This window comes from Numenius arquata, chromosome W (genome assembly GCF_964106895.1).
Source record: "Numenius arquata chromosome W, bNumArq3.hap1.1, whole genome shotgun sequence".
NCBI classification, from domain to species: Eukaryota; Metazoa; Chordata; class Aves; order Charadriiformes; family Scolopacidae; genus Numenius; species Numenius arquata.
The window spans coordinates 9,196,411-9,223,601 of NC_133615.1; the positions used below are offsets into that span (position 1 = coordinate 9,196,411).

The following is a 27,191-nucleotide window of genomic DNA, read 5'->3' on the forward strand; positions in this document are numbered from 1 at the left end:
GGCATACCCTTCTCTGGGTAAAAAACTGGCTAGATGGCCAAGCCTAAAGAGTGGTGGTGAATGGAGTTAAATCTAGTTGGCAGCCAGTCACAAGTGGTGTTCCCCAGGGCTCAGTACAAGAAAGGCATTGAGATTCTGGAGCAAGTCCAGAGAAGAGCAACAAAGCTTGTGAGGGGTCTAGAGCACGTCTTATGAGGAGTGGCTGAGGGAACTGTGATTGTTTAACCTGGAGAAAAGGAGCCTGTGGGGAGACCTTATCACTCTCTACAACTACCTGAAAGGAGTTACTTCTCCCAAGTAACAAGTGATAGGAGAAGAGGAAATGGCCTCAAGTTGTGCCAGGGGAGGTTTAGATTGGATGGATTGGATATTAGGAAAAATTTCTACACCAAAAGTGTGTGTTAAAATTGGAACAGGCTGCCCAGGGAAGTGGTAGAATTGCCATGCCTGGAGGTGTTTAAAAGATGGGTAGATATGATGTGTAGGGACATGGTATAGTGGTGGTTTTGTCAGTGTTAGATTGATGGTTGGACTCGATGATCTTAAAGGGCCCTTCCAACCTAGACAATTCTATGATTCTATGATCCCGATCCACATACTCCTGAATCCAGATCCAGAATCCAGTTCCTGTCTGTTGCTGAGTCCAGTCTGGGACTTTCCCCGTGCCTGTTGGTGACATGATCATCATCCTGGGAGCTCAATACAGTTTTGTATATATTGTATATATTTCATTATTTTATTTTTGTTTTATAAATATTTTCATTGAAGTAGTTTAGGGGTTTTTTTAAACTCATAAGTCTCTTTTCTCTCTCATCCTTCTCTCCCCAAAGGGAGATGCTCTCCCATCTCTGATGGGGAGAGAAGCAAAAGAGAGTATCTGTCGTTCATTTTAGTGGCCAGCCCAGCCCAAACCATGACAAAAATGTATCAGGCTGTTTTCACTGAATGCTGCAGCTCTCTATACACTGATACTACTCAGAAGAAAAAAAAAACAAACCCAGTCTACAAGAGGACTAACAGGAGTTAGTGTTATGTGACCTTTATTGTCAACTAGTTTGTCAAGGAGAGTTCATTCATTTGCTCTCTTCTGAGAGGAATACACAGAGTTTAAGACATTTGCATCCATGTTCTCAACACACTCTTACCTGATCATGAATGTCAACCATCACTGTGTTCTGCTGTGGCGGGTGAGCAGCTGGGTGCAACATACGATGGGATATATTTGGAGGATTAAAGCTTTGGGGCTCTTCTATTGTCTGCTGCTGTCCATAGGAGAGATGGTGATAGTTTTCATCCTGGCTAACAGAATTGTGTCGAGACAGATGATCCCTTCTTGCTCTCTGACGGTGAACAGGAGGACTAAAAACACATAAAGAAATAGATGAAAGATCACATTAAGAAAGGTTTGTGGCACTTATAACTAGAAGCACAAAGAACTCAATAGTAAGGATATTTTTCCATGGAAAAGTTTTACTAGGTGTCATGGTTTCAGTTGGGATAGAGTTAACATTAAACTGTCTTTATCTCAACCCACAAGTTTTCTCACTTTTACTCTTTTGATTCTCTTCCCCATCCCAACTGGGGGAGTGAGTGAGCAGCTGCGTGATCCTAGCTGCTGCCTGTGATTAAACCATTGCACTAGGCTGGGCATGTAAGCTTGTCATACAATCTCTCATTGAGAAGATTTCTGAAAGCCCTAGCACAGATCATAGAATCATAGAATGGTTAGAGTTGGAAGGGACCTTAAAGATCTTATTTTGGCATCAGAGTGCTTAATATAAGAGAGGAAACCAGAGGAAGCATCTTTATAGAAATATTACCTTCACAAAACTTGTTAAAAAGACATTTGAGCACTTGATTCACAGAATCACAGAATGGTTGAGGTTGAAAGGGTCCTCTGGAGGTCATCTTGTCCAATTTCCCTGCTCAAGCAGGGCCACCAAAAGCAGATTGCTCAGGACCATGTCCACATGGCTTTTTAATATCTCCAAGGAGGGAGACTCCACAATCTCTCTGGGCAACCTATTCCAGTGTTCAGTTACCCTCACAGTAAAAAAGTGTTTCCTAACGTTCAGATGGAACCTCCTATGTTTCACTTAGTGCTCATTGCCTCTTCTCACTGGGCACCACTAAAAAGAGCCTGGCCCCATCCTCTTTGCAGCTTCCCTTCAGATATTTATATACATTGATAAGATGTCCCCTGAGCCATCTCTTCTCCAGGCTAGAGAGTTCCAGCTCTCTCAGCCTTTCCTCATAGGAGACATGCTCCACTCCCTTAAAACCATCCTTGTGGCCCTTCTTCGAACTCTCTCCAGTATATCCATGTCTCTCTTGTACTGGGGAGCCCAGAACTGGACACAGGACTCCAGGTGTGGCCTCACCAGTGCTGAGTAGAGGGGAAAGATACCTCCATCAACCTGCGACACCCTGCCACTATTGTAGACAGACTGCTGACATCCTGCCCCTTGACCTTGGAAGCATAGGCAGGGTTCTGCCCACATTCCATGTGAAGTTGGAATCTCTCAAATCACATTACCATTGGTGGAGCCAAGGGGTGACGTGACTCTCGCCCCCATTCAAAAGGCATTTGCATGATTGGCTGTTGCTCCCAGATAACCTGGACACCAAATGTTCCTAGCAGTCCACCAGAGCCTTGACATTGCTTATAATCATGTGTTTGCTATTGGTTTGTACTGGTCTTCTTTACCACAAGGGTGCATTGCTGACACACGTTCAACTTGGTGTCCACCAGGACCCCCAGGTCCTTTTCTGCCTAGCAGCTTTCCAGCCATTCAGCCCCCAGCATGTACTGGTGCATGGGGTTATTCCTCCCCAGGTGAAGGACTTTGCACTTCCCCTTGTTGAACTAAAGGTTCAGTAACCTTAAACCCCCTTGTTTTATGGTTCAGCAACCCTAAAATCAAGAATACAAATTTCAGTAGAGTTCCACATATTTAGATTACTTGTGTGCTTCACAAAAATTATCTTTAATCATCTTTAGAGGCTCCTAATGTGTTGCAAATGTGGTAATATTTCTATTTTAAAATGGGTAACTTACATTTAAAACAACTGAAGGTAGCACATCTGCTTATTTTGAGTAAGCAATTTAGAGACTTGGGATTTGACAATGTACTCCTGAGGCCCACAATTAATAATTTGTCCATAAAAGAAAGTTTGGATGAAGTGACTTCCATGGCATTTCTCATAAATTTTGCAGTAGAACAAACTAAATAGAGACCATCCTACAGTGCCCTGCTTGATTCCACGACATGCCTTCCAATCTCCACAAATAAATAAATTATCCATTGCATGTAGAATCGTTCAAGTTATATGGGATTTAGTGCTACCCTGGGTACAGGCTCAATGAGCCAAACTGCAGGAAAGAAACAGAAAGAGTCTGCGAACACTAGAGCACATCCTTTCCAACACAGCCTGGAAGAGAATGCAAGATTCTCAGCTTTCATCATTCCTTTTGCTATCATCAAACAACCCTGAAACCTATTGGCAGCTCACTATATAACCCTGACCTTTCTCAAGCTGCATCCAGTTTTGCTACTGAAGGTGGGGGAATGGAGGAGAAGGATACTACCACAGTTGTTCAGATGCTATTGTGATTGTATCATAGTCTGTCTTAGATTACTCATAGCCATATATTGTATTACTGTCCCTCTCTGCTTTATTAGTATGATCTACCTGTTCAGTATTTTGGATTAGGACAATTTTCTTTCCTCTGTGTGATTCTAATCCTAGAGCAGATAATACTTAAGGCAGTAGACGTTCTTTTTTCCTTGGAATGTTCTAATTATAGTTTTAAAGCTGCTATTTCCTACTTTAAAAAAAAAAAACAACCCAAAAAACAGACTTCTGATGTATATACATGCTCTGAATGCTTTTAATATAAAACATATATGCAAGGACTTATGTTTACAAGAATTGTTGGTTGATGCAAACACAGACCCACCCTCAGCGAAGGAAGAGTTGGTATGTGAACTATTACAGGAGTTTGACCCCCTACAAATTGATGGGTCCTGACAATATCCACGTGAAGGTGGTAAGAGAGCTGGCTGACTTCATTGCGAAGCTGTTCTCCATAACCTTTGAGAAGTCATGGAGATTGGAGAGACTGGAGAAAGGTAATGTCACCCCCATCTACAAGAAGGGGTTAAAGGAGGATCCAGGAAATTATAGGCCCATCAGTCTTACTTCAGTCCCTGGAAAAGTTATGGAACAAATCCTCTTGGAGGCTATCACAAGTCAAATGAAGCATGGATTCATCAAGGCTGATCGCCTTCTATGACAAAGTAACCTGCTCAGTTGATGTGGGGCAAGCGGTGGACACTGTCTACCTGGATTTCTCCAAGTCTTTCAACATGGTTTCCCACAGCCTCCTCCTAGAGAAACTGATGCATTACGGTTTAGACAAGTGGTGTGTGCGGTGGGTGGGGAACTGGCTGACAGGCTGCCCCCAGAAGGTGGTAGTAAATAGCTCCTTTTCAAACTGGCAACCTGTCACAAGTGGGGTCCCCCAGGGATTGATACTGGGCCTAATGCGTTTAATGTCTTCATAAGTGATCTGGATAATGAGATCAAGTGTACCCTGACAAAACTGAAAAATACCAAACTGAGGGGGGAAGTGGACACTTTGGAAGGGAGAGCCGCCCTGCAGGAAGACCTGGATAGGCTGAAAGACTGGGCTAACAAGAACCTGGTAAAGTTCAAAAAGGATGAATGTAAGGTCTTGCACCTGTGAAAACATAATCCAGGAGTGCAGCACAGACTGGGATCTACCCAGCTGGGGAGCAGTTCTGTGGAAAGGAACCTGGGGATCATGGTGGACAAAAAGTTCAATATGCGTGATGAAAGGTCTGAGAAGCCTGCCATATGAAGAAAGGCCGAGAGAACTGGGTTTGTTCAGCCTTGAGAAAAGAAGGCTTATGGGAGACCTTATCATATTCCGGTATTTAAAGGATGGCTACAAAGAAGACGGAGACTCCCTTTTTACAAGGAGTCACATGGAAAAGATGAGGGGTAATGAGTACAAGTTAGTCCTGGGGAGATTCCGATTGGACGCAAGAGGAAAATTTTTCACAATGAGAACAATCACCTGTTGGAATAATCTCCCAAGGGAAGTGGTGGGTTCCCCAACATTGGACACTTTTGAGATTCAGCTGGACAGGATGCTGAGCCATCTTGTCTAGACCATGCTTTTGCCAAGAGAGGTTGGACCAGATGATCCCTTTAGGCACCCAGCTGAAGTGCCTTTACACAAATGCACGCAGCATGGGGAACAAACAAGAGGAGTTAGAGATGTGCGCACGCCTCCAGGGCTACGACATTATTGGCATCACCGAGACGTGGTGGGATGGCTCTTACGACTGGAGTGTTCGAATGGAGGGTTACAAGCTCTTCAGGAAGGACAGGCTGGGCAGAAGGGGAGGGGGGGTTGCCCTCTATGTCAAGGACCAGCTGGAATGCATGGAGCTTCACCTGGGGATGGATGAAGACAAGACAGAGAGCTTATGGGTCAGGATTAAAGGGAGCACGGGGGCAGGTGATGTTACAGTAGGAGTCTGCTACAGGCCACCAGATCAAAGTGACAGTGAGGATGTGGCCCTCTACAAACAGATAGGGGCAGCATCGCGCTCACACGCTCTGGTCCTCATGGGGGACTTCAACCACCCCGACATCTGTTGGAAGGACAACACAGCAGAGTACAGGAAATCCAGGAAGTTCTTAGAATGTGTCGACGACAACTTTCTTCTGCAAATAATAGAGGAACCAACGAGGAAAGGAGCAGCGCTGGACCTTGTCCTCACCAACAAGGAGGGGCTGGTCGGGAATGTCAAATTCAAGGGTAGCCTCGGCTGCAGTGACCATGAGATGATAGAATTCAAGATTCATAAGGCAGCAAGGAGGGTGCGCAGCAAGCTGGCTACCCTGGACTTCAAAAGAGCAGACTTTGATCTCCTGAGAGATCTGATTGGTAAGGTAGCGTGGGAAAAAGAACTGGAAGGGAGAGGGGCCCAAAAAAGCTGGGTGGTATTTAAGGATTGCCTCCTCCAAGCTCAGGAGAGGTGCATCCCAAAAAAGAAGAAATCGGGCAAAATAGCCAGTAGGCGGCGTGGATGAACAAGGAACTGCTGGACAAACTCAGGACCAAAAAGGAGGCCTATAGAGGGTGGAAGCAGGGAAAGGTAGACTGGGAAGAATACAGAGAAGCTGTCCGAGTCACCAGAAACCTGATCAGGCAAGCGAAAGCCCAGGCAGAACTAAATCTAGCCAGGGATGTGAAAAATAACAAGAAGAACTTCTATAGATATATCAGGGATAAAAATAAGACGAGGGAAGCTGTGGGTCCCCTCCGGAAGGAAACGGGAGACCTGGTCACCCAGGATATGGATAAGGCTGAGCTACTGAATGACTTCTTTGCCTCAGTCTTCACTGGCAAGGGCCCTAACCACACTGCCCAAGTCACGGAGGGCAAGAACAGGGGCTCTGGGAATGAAGAACCACCCACAGTACAAGAAGACGAGGTTCGAGACCTCTTAAAGAACCTGAAGGTGCATAAGTCCATGGGACCTGATGAAATCCATCCACGGGTCCTGAGAGAACTGGCGGACGAAGTTGCTAAGCCCCTCTCCATCATATTTGAGAAATCGTGGCAGTCTGGTGAAGTTCCCACTGACTGGAAAAAAGGGAACATAACTCCAATATTCAAAAAAGGAAACAAAGAAGACCCGGGAAACTACAGGCCGGTCAGTCTCACCTCTGTGCCTGGCAAGATCATGGAGCAGATCCTCCTGAAATCCTTGCTAAGGCACATGGAGAATAAAGAAGTGATTGGAAACAGCCAACATGGCTTCACCAAGGGCAAATCGTGCCTGACAAATTTGGTGGCCTTTTACAATACTGCCACAGACTTGGTAGACAAGGGCAGAGCGACTGACGTCATTTACCTGGACTTATGCAAAGCATTTGACACTGTCCCGCACGACATCCTGGTCTCAAAATTGGAAACTCATGGATTCGATGGATGGACCACTCGGTGGATAAGGAACTGGCTGGATGGCCGCATCCAAAGGGTTACAATCAATGGCTCAATGTCCAGGTGGCGGCCAGTAACGAGTGGTGTTCCGCAGGGGTCGGTACTGGGACCAGTACTATTTAACATCTTTGTCGGTGACATGGACAGTGGGATAGAGTGCACCCTCAGCAAGTTTGCTGATGACACCAAGCTCGGTGGCGCAGTTGACACGCTGGAGGGAAGGGATGCCATCCAGAGGGACCTAGACAGGCTGGAGAGGTGGGCTCGTGCAAATTGCATGAAGTTCAACCAAGCCAAGTGCAGGGTCCTGCACCTGGGACGTGGCAACCCCAGGCACAAATACAAGTTGGGTGGAGAATGGCTGGAGAGCAGCCCCGAGGAGAAGGACTTGGGAGTGCTTATGGATGAGAAGCTCAACATGAGCAGGCAGTGTGCACTGGCAGCCCAGAGAGCCAACCGTGTCCTGGGCTGCATCAGGAGAAGTGTGGCCAGCAGGTCTCGCGAGGTGATTCTGCCCCTCTACTCTGCGCTCGTGAGACCCCACCTGGAGTACTGTGTCCAGCTTTGGAGTCCTCAACACAGAAAGGACATGGACCTGTTGGAACGGGTCCAGCGGAGGGCCACGAGGATGATCAGAGGGATGGAGCACCTCTCCTATGAAGACAGACTGAGAGAGCTGGGGTTGTTCAGCCTGGAGAAGAGAAGGCTCCGGGGAGACCTTATAACAGCCTATCAATACCTGAAGGGAGCCTACAGAAGAGCTGAAGAGGGACTCTTTGTCAGGAAGAGTGGTGACAGGACAAGGGGCAATGGTTTTAAATTGGAAGAGAAGAGATTTAGATTAGATATAAGGAAGAAATTCTTTACAGTGAGGGTGGTGAGGCACTGGAACAGGTTGCCCAGGGAAGTTGTGGATGCCCCATCCCTGGAAGTGTTCAAGGCCAGGCTGGATGGGGCTTTAAGCAACCTGCTCTAGTGAGAGGTGTCCCTGCCCATGGCAGGGGGGTTGGAACTAGATGATCTTTAAGGTCCTTTCCAACTCTAGCCATTCTATGATTCTATGATTCTATGATCCTTGAGGTCCCTTCCAACCACCATTGGAACAGGCTGCCCAGGCAAGTGGTGGAATCATAATCCCTGGCAGTATTTAAAAGATGGGTAGACGTAGTGCTTAGGGACATGGTTTAGTGATGGGTTTTGTCAGTGTTAGGCCGGTGGTTGGACTCGATGATCTTAAAGGTCCCTTCCAACCTAGACAATTCTATGATTCTGTGATTCTATGGCATTAAAAAAGAGTCATTGTTTGGTAATACAAAGAACCTGCTAAACCTCACACCATCAGAGAGCAACATTTTGCAACTTATCCCTTAAAAAGACGTAGCATTTAATATGTATGCAATAATTTTCCATTGTATATGGTGTTGTAAAATGAGTATAAAGAAGTTTTAAATTGCTGTTTTGGAGGTGGAAACGTCAAGTATCACTGCATGAATCAGATGAACCCTTTTTTACACTTGTAATTTCTTTGATTTTTCTTTGAAGTGTAACATACCATCTGCATTTAATACCAATGGTTTTTAAATGAATAGAATAATAATATAAAATGAGGTTGGAATTGTTATTCTTAAAGAAATGACAAAAATTGAGAAAATTCTTCTTGAAGTACTGCATTTAGGGAAAAGTATTTTATAAAAAAATGCTACTGCTTAAAATATTACTGTGCTTTACAGGTAAATAGAGAGAGATATTATTTTACAGTGCCTTTCAACCTCGGAATCACAAAATTGTCAGAGTTGGAAGGGACCTCTAGAGATCATCTAGTCCAACTCCCCTGCTGAAGCAGGATTGCCTAGAGCACATGACTCAGGACTGCATCCAGGCGGGTCCTGAAGATCTTTAGGGAAGGGGACTCCACAACCTCCCTGGGCAGCCTGTTCCAGTGCTCTGTCACTCTCACCGTAAAGAAGTTTTTCCTCATATTTGAATGGAACTTCCTATGTTCCAGCTTGTGCCCGTTGCCCCTCGTCCTGTCACTGGGAACCACTGAAAAGAGTCCAGCTCCATCTTCCTTCAACCCACCCTTTAGATACATATATAAGCATTAATAAGGTCTCCCCTCAGCCTTCTCTTCTCCAGGCTAAAGAGTCCCAGCTCTCTCAGCCTTTCCTCATAAGGGAGATGCTCCAATCCCTTAATCATCTTCATTGCCCTACGCTGGACTCTTTCCAGTAGTTCCCTGTCTCTCTTGAACTGGGGAGCCCAGAACTGGATGCAGTATTCCAGTTGTGGCCTCACCAGTGCAGAGTAGAGGGGGAGAATGACTTCCCTCGACCTACTGGCCACACTCTTCCCTATGCAGCCCAGGATCCCATTGGCCCTCTTGGCAACAAGGGCACATTGATAGCTCATGGATAATTTACTATCTACCAGGACCCCCAGATCCTTCTCCTCAGTAGTGCTTTCCAGCAGGTCCATCCCTAACCTATATTGGTGCTGGGGTTCTTCCTCCCCAGGTGCAGGACCCTACACTTGCCCTTGTTGAACCTCATTAGGTTCTTCTCTGCCCAGCTCTCCAGCCTGTCCAGGTCACGCTGGATGGCGGCACAGCCCTCTGGAATGTCAGCCAGCCCTCCCCATATTCAGTTTATTTTCTTTAAACAATTTTCCTCCATTTGCTTTTTATTTCAACACTGGTATAATTCCACAAAAAGATGCTTCTACTAGTTGAAAAGAAACATGTAGTCTACAATACCTCTCTGATTGCCAGCTGTCTTTAGATTAGTGCAAGAGCAATCTGATCGGAGGTTACTTTTTTTTCTAAGACTTGTGTTTCACAGTGGAAAGTACTGCATAATCCAGCTTGTCGTGCTATGTTTACTTACAGAAAATGCAAATTTTAAACTTCTGAAATCACTGGGTCCTTATGGTCTAAGTATTTTTACATCGTACATGGTTAGACCTTCTCCCAGACTTGGGCAAGACTGGGCAATCAGTTAACTGATTGCCTGCTCATTTAATTTCTCACTATTCTTATTTGTAAATAAACCTACAAAGATGCAACTTGTAGCTACTTTTGGAATGTCTCTTTCAGAGACCTCATCCAGCTATTTCCTTAGTTCCTATGCAAATAAAACAAAACTGACCACCCAATAGTAATGTAAAAAATAAAGACCTTATCACCATGTTCCAATATTTAAAGGATGGCTACAAAGAAGACGGAGACTCCCTTTTTACAAGGAGTCACATGGAAAAGATGAGGGGTAATGAGTACAAGTTAGTCCTGGGGAGATTCCGATTGGACACAAGAGGAAAATTTTTCACAATGAGAACAATCACCTGTTGGAATAATCTCCCAAGGGAAGTGGTGGGTTCCCCAACATTGGACACTTTTGAGATTCAGCTGAACAGGATGCTGAGCCATCTTGTCTAGACCATGCTTTTGCCAAGAGAGGTTGGACCAGATGATCCTTGAGGTCCCTTCCAACCTGGTATTCTATGATTTTTTTCTTCCAAACACTGTGCTAGATGTGGTACAAAACCAGTAAGCAACAGTCCCTGGCACCCAAAATCATTTACAGTCTAAAAAAGGTGATGTGTCCAGCTGAGTTAAAGTGAGTCAGATGGAAGCAGACAGAAGAACACATAGTGAGTATGATCTTTAGGCAGGAACAGCTATCACAAGCTGTCCATAACTGAAGAGCCTTGATGTCAGCGTTCTCTAAGGTAATTTCTTTGAAGCAGCAACTTTTTGAACGCCCTTACTCTTTTGAACTGAAGTTAATATTATGGCAAAGAAGAAAGGAAGAACAAGTGTAAAATGCAGCATAGCATAGCAAAGGGACAGAAGTCCCCACTTTCCAGTGACTGGTAGAAAGAAAATGGAGTTGTACTTTCTGGTTCCACACATGCACCTGTTGTGCCTACAATACAAAAACCTTCTGAATCAAAGGACAATCAAATTGGTACAGCATCTTCTACAGATTCAAATTAAAAAGCAGAACAAAAGAGAATGTCTTCAAATTTTGTTTTTAAGTGTTTAGTATAAGACTTACTTGCCAGCTGTCCAAAGCAAAAGAGCTTTTGGTGATGGAGAACCAACCTGGACATTGGAATGTACAACTGACTTGGAATGTACATTCTCAAGAAGAAAGGCAACTTGACCTCACTTATATGCGGTATTATGTAAGACTCTATTAAGGCTATCTTCTTAATGCAATATGCATTTGCTTATCATGAATCTGAAAATCTGAACTGGAAATAGGGCCTCATTTTACTAGGCAGAGCCCCGGTCGAGCCCCACGTTGGGCACCAATAATTCTGTCTTGGTTTAGGCTGGGGAGGTTGTAGAGAGGTGGGTGTTGGCCTCTTCTCCCAAGCGAATAATGACAGGACCAGAGGAAATGGTCTGAAGTTGGGGCAGGGGAGGATTAGATCAGATATTAGGAAGAATTACTTTACTGAGAGAGTGGTCAGGCACTGGAACAGCCTGCCCAGGGAGGTGGTGGAGTCACCATCCCTGGAGGTATTTAAGAAATGTGTAGACATGGCACTTCAGGGCATGCTCTAGTGCCCGAGATTGTTGGTTTGTGTCTGTTTGTGGGTGGGTGTGGTGTGGGGTTGTGGGTGTTTGGTGTTTGGCGTTTGGCGTTGTGGGGTTTTTTTTTGGGTTTTTTTTGTGGTTTTTTGTTTTTGGTTTTGGTTTTTTTGTTTGTTTTTTGTTGGTTGGACTTGATGATCTCAAAGGTCCCTTCCAACCAAGAAGATTCTGTGATTCTGTGATTCTGTAAACGAATGACAGATGCTTTCTTTACCTCTCTCTCCCTTTGCAGAAGAGAAGGGAAAGACTTATGGGTTGAAAAGAAAACTAAACCTACTTTAATGAAATACTAATAATAAAAAGAAAAGATAATACTATCAAAATAATATCAAAAAAGAAAATAATGAAATATATACAATATATACAAAACCAGTATAGAGTTCCTAGGATGACGATCACGTCACCAGCAGGCACTGGGAAAGCCCCAGACTGGACTCAGCGATGGATGGGAGCTGAATTCAGGAGCTGGATTCAGGAATGCATGGATCGGGATGAAACGCAGATGAACAGACAGGGTCCTCCTCAGATGCTGGCCATTGAAGAAAGAGGCTGACCCCTTTGATCCCTCAACTGAGCATGATGCAGATGGGATGGAATACCTTGTTGGTCAGTTTTGGATCACCTGCCCTGTCCGCTCCTCCCTACCGGTGTGACCCCTCTATGCTCTTCCGCTTCCGACCCTCTAAGCTGGTACATAACGAAGTGAGCTGACCTTGGTTGTTATCGCAATAAGTATAAGCAAGAGCCTCTCTGCATACCATTCCTTGGTATTCACTATAAACATCAGGCCTTATCTCTGCTAGAAGCAGACACTGTCTGAAGAATATGCTGTTAATTTCAGAAAGTGCAGTTAGTTAGAAAAGACTTAACTGAAAAGTAAAATTACTGAACCGAACATTGGTTCTGCTTTACCTCAAACCAGGGCAATGGTACAGAAATCTCTGATCAAAAGAGCTTATAGTATAAACAATAATCCAAATAATAGAAAAAAATTCCTGATAACAAAGACCCTACAGAAATCCACTGCAAAACATGGCAAAGATGCAGGCTGTGTCTACACTAGCAAGAAGTATGGACCAATAGTAGTGAATCTATAGAGCAAACCAGTTGGCAATGTGTGTACAGGAGCACCCAGCCAAACCGGTTTCGGAGCACAAAAGACAAGATGCAGGGAGTTATCATTCGACTCAGCTTTGTCTCACCTTGACACATCTTTATCTATGCAGAGATAACTTGGGGGGGAGCTTGGAAAAGGCTCAGCCTGGGGTTGGCTCAAGATTTGCATCACAATAAGAACCAAAAGCCGAATGGAGCCTTGAATACTCCCTTAAGAAAATGCCCTGATTCCCATACCACCACTATTCAGTGACTTTGTGTGCTAGCCATCACAAAATCAGCAACACAAACTAAGGAGCCACCACACCACCAGAGGTGAACATTCCAGGTAGTGTAATCCACTCAGGCATAATCCTGCTCACCCATCGAATCAGGAAATATAAAACATAAGGTTTGGGGAGAAAAAGGGGGAGTCTTCCAACGATACAGAATCACAGAATCACAGAAGCTTCATGGTTGGAAGGGACCTTTGAGATCATCAAGTCCAACCACAAAAACAAAACAAAACACCAACCCCACACCACACCCACCCACAAACAGACACAAACCAACAATCTCAGGCACTAGAGCATGCCCTGAAGTGCCACGTCTACACGTTTCTTAAATACCTCCAGGGATGGCGACTCCACCACCTCCCTGGGCAGGCTGTTCCAGTGCCTGACCACCCTCTCAGTAAAGTCATTCTTCCTAATATCTAATCTAAACCTCCCCTGCCCCAAATTCAGACCATTTCCTCTGCTCCTGTCATTATTCCCTTGGGAGAAGAGGCCAACACCCACCTCTCTACAACCTCCTTTCAGGTAGTTGTAGAGGGCAATGAGGTCCCCCCTCAGCCTCCTCTTCTCCAAACTAAACATGCCCAGTTCCCTCAGCCTCCCCTCATATGACTTGTTCTCTAGACCCCTCACCAGCTTGGTGGCTCTCCTCTGGACACGCTCCAGCACTTCAATGTCCTTCCTGTAGTGAGGGGCCCAGAACTGAACAGAGCACTCGAGGTGAGGCCTCACCAGTGCCGAGTACAGAGGCACCATCACTTCCCTACTCCTGCTGGCCACGCTATTCCTGAGGCAGGCCAGGATGCCATTAGCCTTCTTGGCCACCTGGGCACACTGCTGGCTCGTGTTCAGCCGGCTGTCCACCAGCACCCCCAGGTCCTTTTTTATCGATACGGGGGTATCGATATTTATTAGTATTAACTGATACCTTTTCAGGTTGGCCAGAGGCATTCCCTACTAGGACAACCAAGGCTCGGGAGGTAGCTAGAACATTAATACAGGCTGATCTTTGGAAAAAATTAACCTCGTGGCTGCCTGAGTTTGCTTGGTTGAAGCAGTTGTTTGTATTATTAATTACAATGATAGTCTTAGGGATTGCAATTTGCACTTTACTTAGATGCTTTATGTGCTGTGCAAAAGGAACCGCAAGTGATTACGAACTTTGGAAGAAGCATCAGCTTCGACAAAAAGTCGAGTCAGGAAAATATTTTAAGAAATGCTTAGAGAAAGAAAATATGCAGTAGGAATAAGTAAAAGAATTTACTAATCTCTTAGAAAAGGGGGGATTGATAAGGGGAACTAACACTCAAGGGTTAATAGTAGTGCCATTGCTTGGCTTGAGCTGTATATCTATAGCCTTAAGCCATTGCCAAGGTGTTTAGCCAAAGAAAGGACTGTTGAAGCAATAAAGTGGCCTCCCTGGGAGATAAGGGAACAACTGGTATTCAAAGAAGGAACCCAGTTGTCTTGAGAGAGCGATCATCTGGCTGAAACCAGTCCCGTGGCCTGGAGCAACACATTAACATTAAAGGTGAAAGGTGCACAGCGAGGAAGACATACGGCCTTCATCCCCGAGACCCCGGCCCACGACCACCAGGAGGCACTGTGCGTGCACAGCTGGGAGGAGTTAAAGGCGGAGACTATGGAAATGATTTCTTGGAACTCATTGTAATAAAGACCGCCTTTTCGGGGAAAGGTTATGGATATGTATAGGCGCCCCTTGAATATGTAAGATTTGATTGTACAAATCCTAAGCTAACTGCCGCGGTGGGCGCGCGCACGATTGTGGTGGGGCGACCCCCCGTGCTGCCCGGCGCTGAATAAACATACCTACTTTACAACCTCACAGGTTGTGGAGTCTGCTTTCCACACGTCAGTTTGGCGAGCCAGGCAGGAGGCACTCTGCTCGGCTGCGGGATCGACTGCGGAGCGGACGCCCCTAGGCGCGCCCCGAGCACTTTCCTCGGAGGAGCCTCCACTCCCAGCCGCTCGCCGCGGGAGTAGACAACAACCTCCTGAAGCCGCGGATAAACGGTATGTTTAAGGGGGGCCAGTAAGTCGTAGGGGACGCCCACGCTTGGCCGGGGCCACCGGTAAACCGCGCAGAGACGTCTGGCGTGCGGCATAGTCCCCGTATGGGAGGAGGGTACCCTGCATGGAAATAGGGGATTTGCTGACCGATAGAGCGGCCGCTAGCGATCTTGGGGGTAGATTGAGCAAATCCGAGGTCACCGCTGCATCCCAGTATCGGGAGCCAGGACGGACCTGCTGATGATTGTATAAGAAGCAGGAGAAGGGTAAGCAGGCCTCTCAAAGTTGTGATATGATTACTTGGATAATATTTGCAGCTGCTGGAGGGATACCAACTGGAGTAACGATTGTATGTTTTATTTGTAAATGCCCGGGTATTTTATGTTAAGAGCATTTGTGTGTGGATGCGTGTGTTTGAGACACAGCGCTGCTGTGAAGCGAGTGGGAGTCCTGATTTGCGGTTCTGTGACTCCGCGAGGAACACGGCCAGAGACGGACAAAGCGCCTGAAATGTTTGTAAGATTTGTAAATGTCTCGATATATGTAAGTTGGGCTGCTGTGGTGTTTAGTCCATCTCCTAAGTATCGGGGGTCTGGCTGATCATCAAAGTGGCTGGACAGGGAGAGTCACTCCTTCGGTGGTTTGGGCTCGAACCTTGGGAATATTTAAACGAAGGAGGGGACTGGATAAGGAGGGGAGAGGGACGAATTTATTTTGGAGGAGTGTATTTAACACCCGCTGGACAGGCAGTGGCCCTAGACTGGGAACAACCTGTCCCAGATACCTTTCTAAACCCCCATATTGACGGACACGTGGGGGTGATCCCTTGTTTTGTGTGTGGGCTTACTAACAAATTACCTGAAAATTGGCAGTCGGCTTGGGTCCTGTTGAAATGTAAATCTTGTGAGAAAAATTGGTATTGTTTATCTAGGAGGCGGAGAGCTGAGTGTCCCAAATGCTCTCCCCTAATCCCACGGTTTTATGATTGGGAAAGGGCCCATCAAGAGTCCGAAATAGTGAAGTTTATATGTGGGAAGAAAACTTTAATCCCAGAAGATTGGGACGTTTGGGAAGAAGATTGGGAGAAGACTGTAAGGACCTGTGAGGAAAGGTTCACGTGGAAATTAAAACGAAGCACAATAGCTAACAAGAAACAATCTAGAGAGATGGGTAACACTCAGAATAAGGGTATTTTAAGGAAAAGCCCCCTTGGTTGTATATTGACATGCTGTAGGGACATTGTTGCAACCGGGGGTACAGAAAATAAGAAGACTCTCATTAAATATTGCAATCAATGGTGGCCGATTTATAAGCTGGAAGATGGAGCTAAGTGGCCACTTTATGGGTCAATCGAGTATAACACCATCCTGCAATTAATGTTGTTTTTAAGGAGAGAAGAAAAATGGGATGAAGTGTCATATGCAGATATGTTTTTCACCCTCCGAAATCACCCGGAGTGGCAAAGGGACTGTGGAATGTGCCGCCACAGGACCCTATGGTACTCGCCCTGGAGCGGGAAAATAACAAAGAACTTAAAGGTAAACTGAGGCGGTGTTGCTCGGCATGTAGTATTGGACAAAGGTGCACTAGAGCAAATAAAATCCACCAGGCATCAGAACAAGATCTAACTGATTTGCTTAAGCCTCCCCCTCGATCACAGGAACAGGATGTGGACTCGGACGGAACCTCCACTCCCCCGGACAGCCCTGTATCCTCCCGTACTAGAAAAAAAGTCTACCCTAAAAGTCTTACGGGCACCTCTCTGAGAGGCGGTAGGGCCGGATGGCGGGACGATGCTAATCAAGGTACCTTTTTCCACCACCGATTTAGAGGCATGGAAAAGAGTTGCCAAGGATTACAGGAATGATCCGGTAAGTGTAACCAAATTATTAGAATATATGACTGAGACGGAAAAACAATTAATTTTAAAAAACTGCAAGGGATTTGGCTGAGGATCATTATAAAACTACAGGAGGAGATGTTAAAGAATACCTCCCCCTTCAAATGGAATGCAAACAGGTCTGCGGATATAGAAAAATTGCAGGCATGCCAGGGGTGTATTTCAAAAGGAATGGAGAGGGCCATTCCCAAAACCATAAATTGGTCAGCATTATATGCAATTAGACAAGGTCCTTCCGAGTCACCATCCGAATTCTTGGATCGACTAAGGGACGTAACGCGCCGTAACACACCGCTGGATCCTGGGTCAGAGGTAGGGATACAACAACTAGTTTCTTTATTCTTAGGTCAGTCTACAGGAGATATTAGGTGCAAGCTCCAAAGCTGCGTCCCACAGAAGGAAGGAACCTAGAAGTATTTCTGGATGAAGCATGAAGAGTGTTCAGTAATAGAGAGGAAGATTACAAACGGGGATAAAGAATGGTGGTGGCAGTTGTCAGGGAGGAGGAAGAAAGAAAACCCAGACGAGGACCGCCTCGACTAGGCAGGGATCAATGTGTGTTATGCAGAAGATTTGGTCACTGGAAAGATGAGTGTCCGGAAAAGCAGAAAAATAAGGAGAAGGGACGAAACAATCAGAAAGGAAGAATAGTGGCCCATTTGAAGGAAGACTGACGGGGACCTGGGGAATCCACCCTAGCGGATCCACTGGTTATAATGAAGCTAGGGAAGGAGCAAAAGAAGGTGGAATTTCTGGTTGATACAGGGGCAACGTATTCGGTTTTAAACCAAGCTCTGATGCCCCTGGGAAATGAGTATATCATGGTAAAAGGGGCAACTGGCCAAAGTGAAAAGGCATATTTTTGTGAACCTCTCAGATATAAATTGTGATTAGGAGAATGAATGGTTAAAGGTCGTTAGTGTAGATTTAGTACAGCTTGGCAAAGAACAGAGCTCGGAGCCCAGGAGCCCAGCATTCCAAGATAAGGAGCTGGCCTTGTGTATAAGATAGCAGGAACAGCCTGCACGCTAAGGAGGAATCCAATTGTCTGGGTAAAGTGTCCATCTGGTCGGGACCAGTTTCGCGGTTTGGGGTCCAGCCAGCCCAGCATTCTAAGCCAAAGGTAAAAGTACACGGTGAAGAAGACTATGAGCCTTCCTCCAGAAGACCCCGGCCCACGACCACCAGGCGACAGTACGCATGCGGCAAGGGGAGGAGACTTATGATAATGAGTTCCTAGAAATAATTAGAATAGTAACGCCTTTTTTTAGATTTAATTATAATAACCCAGCCCACATTAATGAATATGTATGCTTTTTATCATCAATAGATGCTTGTTTTACGAGCCAGTGTGCAAGTTAGGAGGAGAAATCCCCCTTGCACCCGTCACCGCAATAAACATACCTGCTTTATAACTCTATTCGAGTTGTAGGGTTTGTTTCCGCGCATCAATTGGGAAAACAATGGGGCGTCCACAGATTCCTGTACATGACCAACTCCCCGAAAGCACTTTTGGGGAGAGATTTGTTGGAACAATTGGGTGCAATAATTAAATTTAAAAAGGGAGAGATTACTCTGGAGGTAAATGGCCAGCAGTATATCCAAATAATGAGTTTCACGAACCAGGTATACCCCGGGGTATGGGCCACCGATGTGCCCGGGAAAACAAAAAATGCTCCACCTGTTGAGGTCAAACTCAAGGAAGGACGACAGCCGGTAAGGATCAAACAGTATCCCCTGAAGAAGGAGGACAGGGAGGGAATTCGGCCAGTAATAGAAAAATTTTTACAACTGGGGTTACTAAAGGAATGTGAATCCGATTTTAACACTCCAATATTACCTGTCCGTAAACCCGACGGGTCATACCGGGTGGTCCAGGACCTCCGGGCTATAAATAAGATAACTGAAGGCCTCTATCCGGTAGTGGCAAATCCATACACCTTGCTGACTGTATTGACACCTGAACTAACCTGGTTTACTGTTTTAGACCTGAAGGATGCCTTCTTTTGCCTCCCTCTCCATAAAGCCAGCCAGAAAATATTTGCATTTGAATGGGAAAATCCCAAAAGCGGGCGTAAAACTCAATTTACTTGGACGGTGTTACCACAAGGGTTCAAAAACAGCCCTACTATATTTGGTAATCAACTCAACTCGCAAAAGATCTTGAGTCCTGGGAAGCCCGGCCTGAGGAGGGGAAACTGTTACAATATGTGGACGATATCCTGATTGCCACCAAGACAAAGGATGCTTGTATGGCCTGGACGGTGAGTCTGCTAAACTTTTTGGGGCTCCAGGGATACCGGGTATCCAAGAAGAAGGCCCAAGTAATGCAGCGTAAGGTGATTTATCTGGGCTATGAAATCAGTGCTGAACAAAGGACTTTGGGACAGGCCCGAAAAGAGACAATAACTCCGAGACCGCAAACAGTAAAAGAGTTACGAACTTTCCTGGGAATGACTGGGTGGTGCCGACTATGGATCTATAACTATGGACTGCTTGTTAAACCCCTGTACGCACTAACAACCACTGAACAGAAACACCTTGAATGGAACAAAGAGACCATACAGTTGCTAAAAAAGGCCCTGATGTCGGCTCCAGCCTTAGGACTCCCAGATGTGAGTAAGCCGTTTTTTCTTTTTTCCCACGAGAAGCAGGGGATTGCCCTGGGAATACTAGCACAAGATCTGGGCCCGTATCGACAAGCAGTTGCCTACTTTTCCAAACAATTGGACACAACTGCAAAGGGTTGGCCTGGATGCTTGCGAGCGGTCGCGGCCGTAGTACTGAATATCCAGGAAGCCCAAAAATTCACCCTGGGCCAGAAAATGACTGTATTGGTGTCCCATACAGTATCTGCAGTATTAGAAGTGAAAGGCGGACACTGGCTCTCCCCACAAAGATTCTTGAGATATCAGGCTATAATGGTAGAACAAGATGACGTGGAGATTGTAGTCACTAACATTGTCAATCCAGCCTCTTTCCTCAGTGGAAACACAGGAGAACCAGTGCATCACGACTGTCTGGAGGCCATCGAAGCAACGTATTCGAGCCATTCGGACCTGAGAGACAGTCCTATGGAAAACACGGAAAACTGGTTCACGGATGGAAGCAGCTATGTCCTAAGCGGTAAAAGGCATGCCGGATATGCCATTACCACCAGTCAGGAAGTAATAGAGGCAGGGCCTTTGCCCATGAATACCTCGGCACAGAAGGCAGAAATAATTGCTCTGGCCCGCGCCTTGGAATTGGCCCAAGGCAAAGCTGTGAATATCTATATGGACTCGAAATACGCCTTTGGAGTCGTACATGCGCATGGAGCAATCGGGAAGGAGAGAGGATTATTGAGCTCACAGGGCAAAACCATCAAGCATGCAGAGGAGATCCTGAAACTGCTGGAGGCAGTTCAACTCCCTGAGAAAGTGGCGATCATGCACATTAAGGCACACCAGAAAGTAAACTCGGAGTTGGAAAGAGGAAATGAGCTGGCGGACAGAGAGGCAAACCAGGTAGCCAAAGCAAAGGTAAAAACACAAGGGGCTTTGATCCCTGACGGGCAAATTTCCCTAGAAGGTAAGCCAGAACATACCAAGGAAGGTCAGAAGCTTATCACAGATCTAGAAGGATCATATAAGGAGGAGAGATGGGCTCTCACCCCACAAGGGAAACTAATCGTTCCCTCTTATCTAGTATGGTCTCTGATAAGGGAAGAACATAGAAAGAGGCATTGGGAGGCAGAGGCACTATATAAACAACTAATTAGAGAAATTGTAGCTAGAAATTTATACACCACTGTGAGACAAGTGACTCAGCAGTGCGATCTTTGCCTCCAGAGTAATCCCAAAAATACCCCAAACCAGAAATGAGCCAAATTGGGAAGGGCAACGGGCCTGGGCAACAATGGCAGATTGATTTTTCAGAACTCCCAAGAAAACGGGGGTATCGATATTTATTAGTATTAACTGATACCTTTTCAGGTTGGCCAGAGGCATTCCCTACTAGGACAACCAAGGCTCGGGAGGTAGCTAGAACATTAATACAGGCTGATCTTTGGAAAAAATTAACCTCGTGGCTGCCTGAGTTTGCTTGGTTGAAGCAGTTGTTTGTATTATTAATTACAATGATAGTCTTAGGGATTGCAATTTGCACTTTACTTAGATGCTTTATGTGCTGTGCAAAAGGAACCGCAAGTGATTACGAACTTTGGAAGAAGCATCAGCTTCGACAAAAAGTCGAGTCAGGAAAATATTTTAAGAAATGCTTAGAGAAAGAAAATATGCAGTAGGAATAAGTAAAAGAATTTACTAATCTCTTAGAAAAGGGGGGATTGATAAGGGGAACTAACACTCAAGGGTTAATAGTAGTGCCATTGCTTGGCTTGAGCTGTATATCTATAGCCTTAAGCCATTGCCAAGGTGTTTAGCCAAAGAAAGGACTGTTGAAGCAATAAAGTGGCCTCCCTGGGAGATAAGGGAACAACTGGTATTCAAAGAAGGAACCCAGTTGTCTTGAGAGAGCGATCATCTGGCTGAAACCAGTCCCGTGGCCTGGAGCAACACATTAACATTAAAGGTGAAAGGTGCACAGCGAGGAAGACATACGGCCTTCATCCCCGAGACCCCGGCCCACGACCACCAGGAGGCACTGTGCGTGCACAGCTGGGAGGAGTTAAAGGCGGAGACTATGGAAATGATTTCTCGGAACTCATTGTAATAAAGACCACCTTTTCGGGGAAAGGTTATGGATATGTATAGGCACCCCTTGAATATGTAAGATTTGATTGTATAAATCCTAAGCTAACTGCCGCGGTGGGCGCGCGCACGATTGTGGTGGGGCGACCTCCTGTGCTGCCCAGCACCGAATAAATATACCTGCTTTACAACCTCACAGGTTGTGGAGTCTGTTTTCCGCATGTCAGTAGCTGGTCCGACTATTGAAGATGGAGGCAAAGAAGGCATTAAGTATCTCAGCCTTCTCCTTGTCCTTGGTTGCAATGTTTCCCCCCGCATCCAGTAAGGGATGGAGATTCTCCCTGACTCTCTTTTTGTTGACGTATTTGTAAAATTTTTTTTTGTTGTCCCTTATATTAATGGCCAGGTTGAGTTCCAGCTGGGCTTTTGCCTTCCTAATTTTTTCTCTGTATAACTTAAGAAGATCTCTGTACTCCTCCTGAGTTGCCTGCCCCTTCATCCAAAGGTCGTAAACCCTCCTTTTTTCCCTAAGTCCCATCAAAAGCTCTTTGTTCAACCAGGCCGGCCATTTTCCCTGCCCATTAATTTTGTGCCTCATGGGGACAGCCTGCTCCTGGGCCTTTAGGATTTCCTTCTTGAAGAGTGTCCAGCCTTCCTGGACCCCTTTGCCCCTCAGGACTACCTCCCAGGGGACTCTCCCAACCAGGGTTCTGAACAGGCTAAAGTCCGCCATCCGGAAATCCAAGGTGGAGGTTTTGCTAACCCCCTTCCTTACCTCACTAAGAATTGAAAACTTGACCAATTCATGATCACGGCCTCCGACCACCACATCTCCCACTAGTCCTTTGTCTAGCGAGGCGCCTCCCCTGGTAGGGTCTCCTACCAGTTGTGTCAGGAAGTTATCTTCCATACGCTCAAGGAACCTCCTAGCCTGCCTGCTCTCTGCTGTGTTATGTTTCCAGCAGATATCCGGTAGGTTGAAGTCCCCAACCAGAACAAGGGCTGGCGATTGCGAGACTTCGGCCAGTCGCTTATAGAATACTTCATCTGCCTCCTCATCCTGTTTGGTTGGTCTATAGCAGACTCCCAGCACAAGATCTCCCTTGTTAGCCTTCCCCTTCATCCTTGCCCATAAACACTCAACTTCATCATCACTGGAATCTAGCTCTACACAGTCAAAACACTCCCGAATGTACAGAGCCACACCCCCGCCTCTCCTTCCTTGCCTATTCCTTCTGAAGATCTTATAGCCATTCATCACAGCATTCCAGCCGTGACTGTCATCCCACCACGTTTCTGTGATGGCAACTACGTCATAGCTGTCCTGCTGCACAATGGCCTGTAGGAGATTCTTCCCACCCTTTTCCAGGATGCCGTACAGGGTAATTTCCCAGGCATTGAGTGACCTTACCTGAGAGAGAGGGTAAGTGATTAAGAAACATACGTATGGTGTATGGCATGCTTTAAGATCATGATTAGTGCACTCTTTTAAGATATTAATATCTAGCGTGCTTGTGGTTTGTGTTGGTACTTTTCAGGATCACTTGTAGGTTGTAATAGTGTATTCTGTGAATTGCATTTTAAATTGCAATAGTGCATTCTGTGCACTATTGCTAGTCTGTGCCAGAATCTGGCAGCTTGTGGGCAGGCTGCTGAGGCGGTGTGGGCAGAGGCAGCACCCGCCCCCACCCCCCACCCCCCCACACCTCCACCCCCACCCCCGGTCGCTGCACACCAAGCAAGCAAGAAGCAGGAGGGCATCACCTGGGATCACCACGAGGGAGTCTGCACCGGAGAGGGCTGAAGGACTACCAACTCGGGCACAGAATAGTGATGGTATCCACACGGAAGAGGACCATGGCGTTTGTGTGCTCTACATGCACCACTTCTGAGGTAGCTTCCCAGACAGAGCTCCTGTGGGAACATGCTGCCACTCAGACATCAGGCTACGGGGTGTGCCCTGCTCTTATGCCGGTGTCAGATGACATTGGTGGGCACGCCTGTGGGAGATGGGCCCAGGTAGAAGAGCTCCCCTGATTAGTGATGGAGCAGGCGTGTCTCCCCAGTAACTCCCCCACCTCACCAGGTACCTTTAAAAAACAAATATGAGGCTCTGCAAAGGGAACCCAATCATGATGGGAAGGGTAATTCACTGTCTACAGAGGTGTCGCCAGGGTTAAGTCATACTAAACCCAGCATTAAAACATGCTCAGGTCAGAAAAAAAGACAAGTCATTGTTATAGGCGACTCCATCCTGAAGGGAGCAGAAGGCTCGATATGCAGACCTGACCCACTTCTCAGAGAGGTCTGCTGCCTCCCTGGGGCCCGGGTTAAAGACATAAAATAAAACTTCCCTCCCTGGTAGGCCCCACAGATTATTACCCCTTACTCATTTTTCAGGCAGGCTCCGAGCCTGGTGTCAGAGGCACAACTTTGGGTTTTTTGAGAACAGGAAGGTTTACATGACACCAGGCCTACTGGAGACAGATGGGGTACACCTGTTTCAAAAGGGGAAGAGGGTCTTTGCGCAAGAGTTGGCAGGGCTCATCAAACGGTCTTTAAACTAAGTTTGAAGGGGGAAGAGGGGGAAATCCATCAGCAGAGACGCAAGGGTCATCGATGGATTAGGAACTATGGCTGTGCCTGGGAATGGTCAGGTAGAAGTTAGGCCTTCCTACACCAAAAAGGTGGTGGGACCAGTAGCCCAGCTGAAGTGCTTTTACCCTAATGCACACAGCATGGGCAACAAAAAGGAGGAGCTGGAAGCCATTGGGCAGCAGGAAAGCTATGATGTAGTCACCATCACAGAAACGTGGTGGGATGACTCGCACGACTGGAGTGCTGCAATGGATGGCTACAAACTCTTCAGAAAGGACAGGCAAGCAAGGAGAGGAGGAGGGGTGGCCCTGTATGTTAGGGAGGGTTACAATTGTCAAGAGCTAATTGAGGGTAACAGTAGGGTTGAGTGCTTATGGGTAAGAATGAGGGGGAGGGCCAGCAAGGCTGATATCGTGGTGGGAGTCTGTTATAGACCGCCCAACCAGGAGGTAGAGATAGATGAAATATTCTATAAGCAGCTGGGAGAAATCTCAAGATCACTTGCCCTTGTCCTGGTGGGGGACTTCAATCTACCAGATATCAGCTGGGTACACAATACAGGTGAGAGGGAACAGTCTAGGAGGTTCCTGGAGTGTGTTGGGGATAACTTCCTGACACAGCTGGTGAGGGAGCCGACTAGGGAGGGAGCCCTGCTGGGTCTGCTGTTTGTGAATAGAGAAGGACTTGTGGGGGATGTGATGGTTGGAGGCCAACTTGGGCACAGTGACCATGAAACGATAGAGTTCTCAATTCTCAGGGAAGTAAGGAGGGGAGCCAGCAGGACTGCCACCATGGACTTCCAGAGGGCAGACTTTGTTCTTTTCAGGAACCTACTTGACAGAGTCCCCTGGGAGGCAGTCCTGAAGGGCAAAGGAGTCCAGGTTTGGCGAGTAGGACTCGGGAGGTGATCATCCTCCTGTACTCGGCACTGGTGAGGCCCCACCTCCAGTACTGTGTCCAGTTTTGGGCCCCTTACCACAAAAAAGACATAGAGGTGCTGGAGCGGGTCCAGAGAAGGGCTACGAAGCTGGTGAGGGGTCTGGAGAGTAAGTCTTATGAGGAAAGACTGAGGGAGCTGGGGTTATTCAGCCTAGAGGAAAGGAGGCTGAGGGGAGACCTTATTGCTCTCTACAACTACCTGAAAGGAGGGTGTAGAGAGGCAGGGTTCGGTCTCTTCTCCAAGTCACAGGCGATAGGACAAGAGGAAAAGGCCTCAAGTTGCACCAGGGGAGGTTCAGATTGGATATTAGGAAAACTTTTTACACTGAAAGGGTCATTAAGCATTGGAATGGGCTGCCCAGGGAAGTGGTTGAGGCACCATCCCTGGAGGTATTCAAAAGATGGGTTGACATAGTGCTTAGTGACATGGTTTAGAGATGTGGTTTTTTTGTTTTTATCAGAGTTAGGTTGATGGTTGGACTAGATGATCCTAAAGGTCCCTTCTAACCTAGACAGTTCTTTGATTCTATGATCACAGAATCACAGAATCACAGAGGTTGGAAGGGACCTTTTAAGATCATCTAGTCCAACCAATGAAAAAAAAAAAACAAAAAAAAACCCAAAAAAAAAAAACCCACACACAACACAAAAAAACAAAAACAAAACCACCACACACGCAACCCACACACACACCACCACACCACCCAACACTAATCCATATTCCCAAGCACTATGTCAACTCCTCTCTTGAATACCTCCAGGGATGGTGCCTCAACCACCTCTCTGGGCAGCCCATTCCAATGCCTGACAACCCTTTCAGTAAAGAAATATTTCCTAATATCTAACCTGAACTTCCCCTGGCGTAACTTGAGGCCATTGCCTCTTGTCCTATCATCTGTAACTTGGGAGAAGAGACCGACCCCCGCCTCTCTACAGCCTCCTTTCAGGTAGTTGTAGAGAGCAATAAGGTCTCCCCTCAGCCTCCTCTTCCCCAGGCTGAACAGCCCCAGCTCCCTCAGCCTCTCTTCGTAAGACTTGTGCTCCAGACCCCTCACCAGCTTCGTTGCCCTTCTCTGGACCTGCTCCAGCACCTCAATGTCTTTCCTGTGGTAGGGGGCCCAAAACTGGACGCAGTACTCGAGGTGGGGTCTCACCAGTGCTGAGTACAGGGGGACGATCACCTCTCGGGTCCTACTCACTACACTGTTCTTGATACAGGCCAGGATGCTGTTGGCCTTTTTGGCCACCTGGGCACACTGCTGGCTCATGTTCAGCCTGCTGTCGACCAACACCCCCAGGTCCTTTTCTGCCAGGCAGCTCTCCAGCCATTCTTCCCCAAGCCTGTAGCATTGCCTGGGGTTGCTGTGACCCAAGTGCAGGACCCGGCACTTGGCCTTATTGAACCTCATCCCGTTGGTCTCAGCCCATCGATCCAGCCTGTCTAGATCCCTCTGCAAAGCCTCTCTACCCTCCAGCAGATCAACACTCCCACCCAGCTCGGTGTCATCTGCAAATTTGCTGAGGGTGCTTTCGATCCCCTCATCCAGATCATTGGTAAAGATGTTGAAGAGAACCGGCCCCAGTACCGAGCCCTGTGGGACACCACTCGTGACCGGTCGCCAACTGGACTTCATTCCATTCACCACCACTCTCTGGGCCCGGCCCTCCAGCCAGTTTTTAACCCAGCGGAGAGTATACCCATCTAAGCCATGAGCATCCAGTTTCTCCAGCAGGATACTGTGGGACACTGTATCAAAGGCCTTGCTAAAGTCTAGGTAGATAACATCCACAGCCTTTCCTTCATCCACCAAGCGAGTCACTTTGTCATAGAAGGAGATCAGGTTTGTCAAGCAGGACCTGCCCCTTGTGAACCCATGCTGGCTGGGCCTGATCACCTGGGCATCCTTCATGTGTTGCATAATGGCACTCAGGATGATCTGTTCCATCACCTTCCCAGGCACCGAGGTCAGACTGACAGGCCTGTAGTTCCCTGGATCATCCT

At 46.8% G+C, this 27,191-nt stretch overlaps 1 protein-coding gene across 1 annotated transcript in view; it reads right to left on the minus strand.

Moving 5' to 3' along the window:
* The window catches only part of LOC141476630 (E3 ubiquitin-protein ligase RNF38-like), a 203,746-nt gene that overhangs the window by 64,589 nt on the left and 111,966 nt on the right, over window positions 1–27,191 (minus strand). Inside the window, 1 exon segment of the mRNA XM_074165410.1 lies at window positions 1,146–1,359. Coding sequence (XP_074021511.1) covers window positions 1,146–1,359 — 214 coding nt within the window.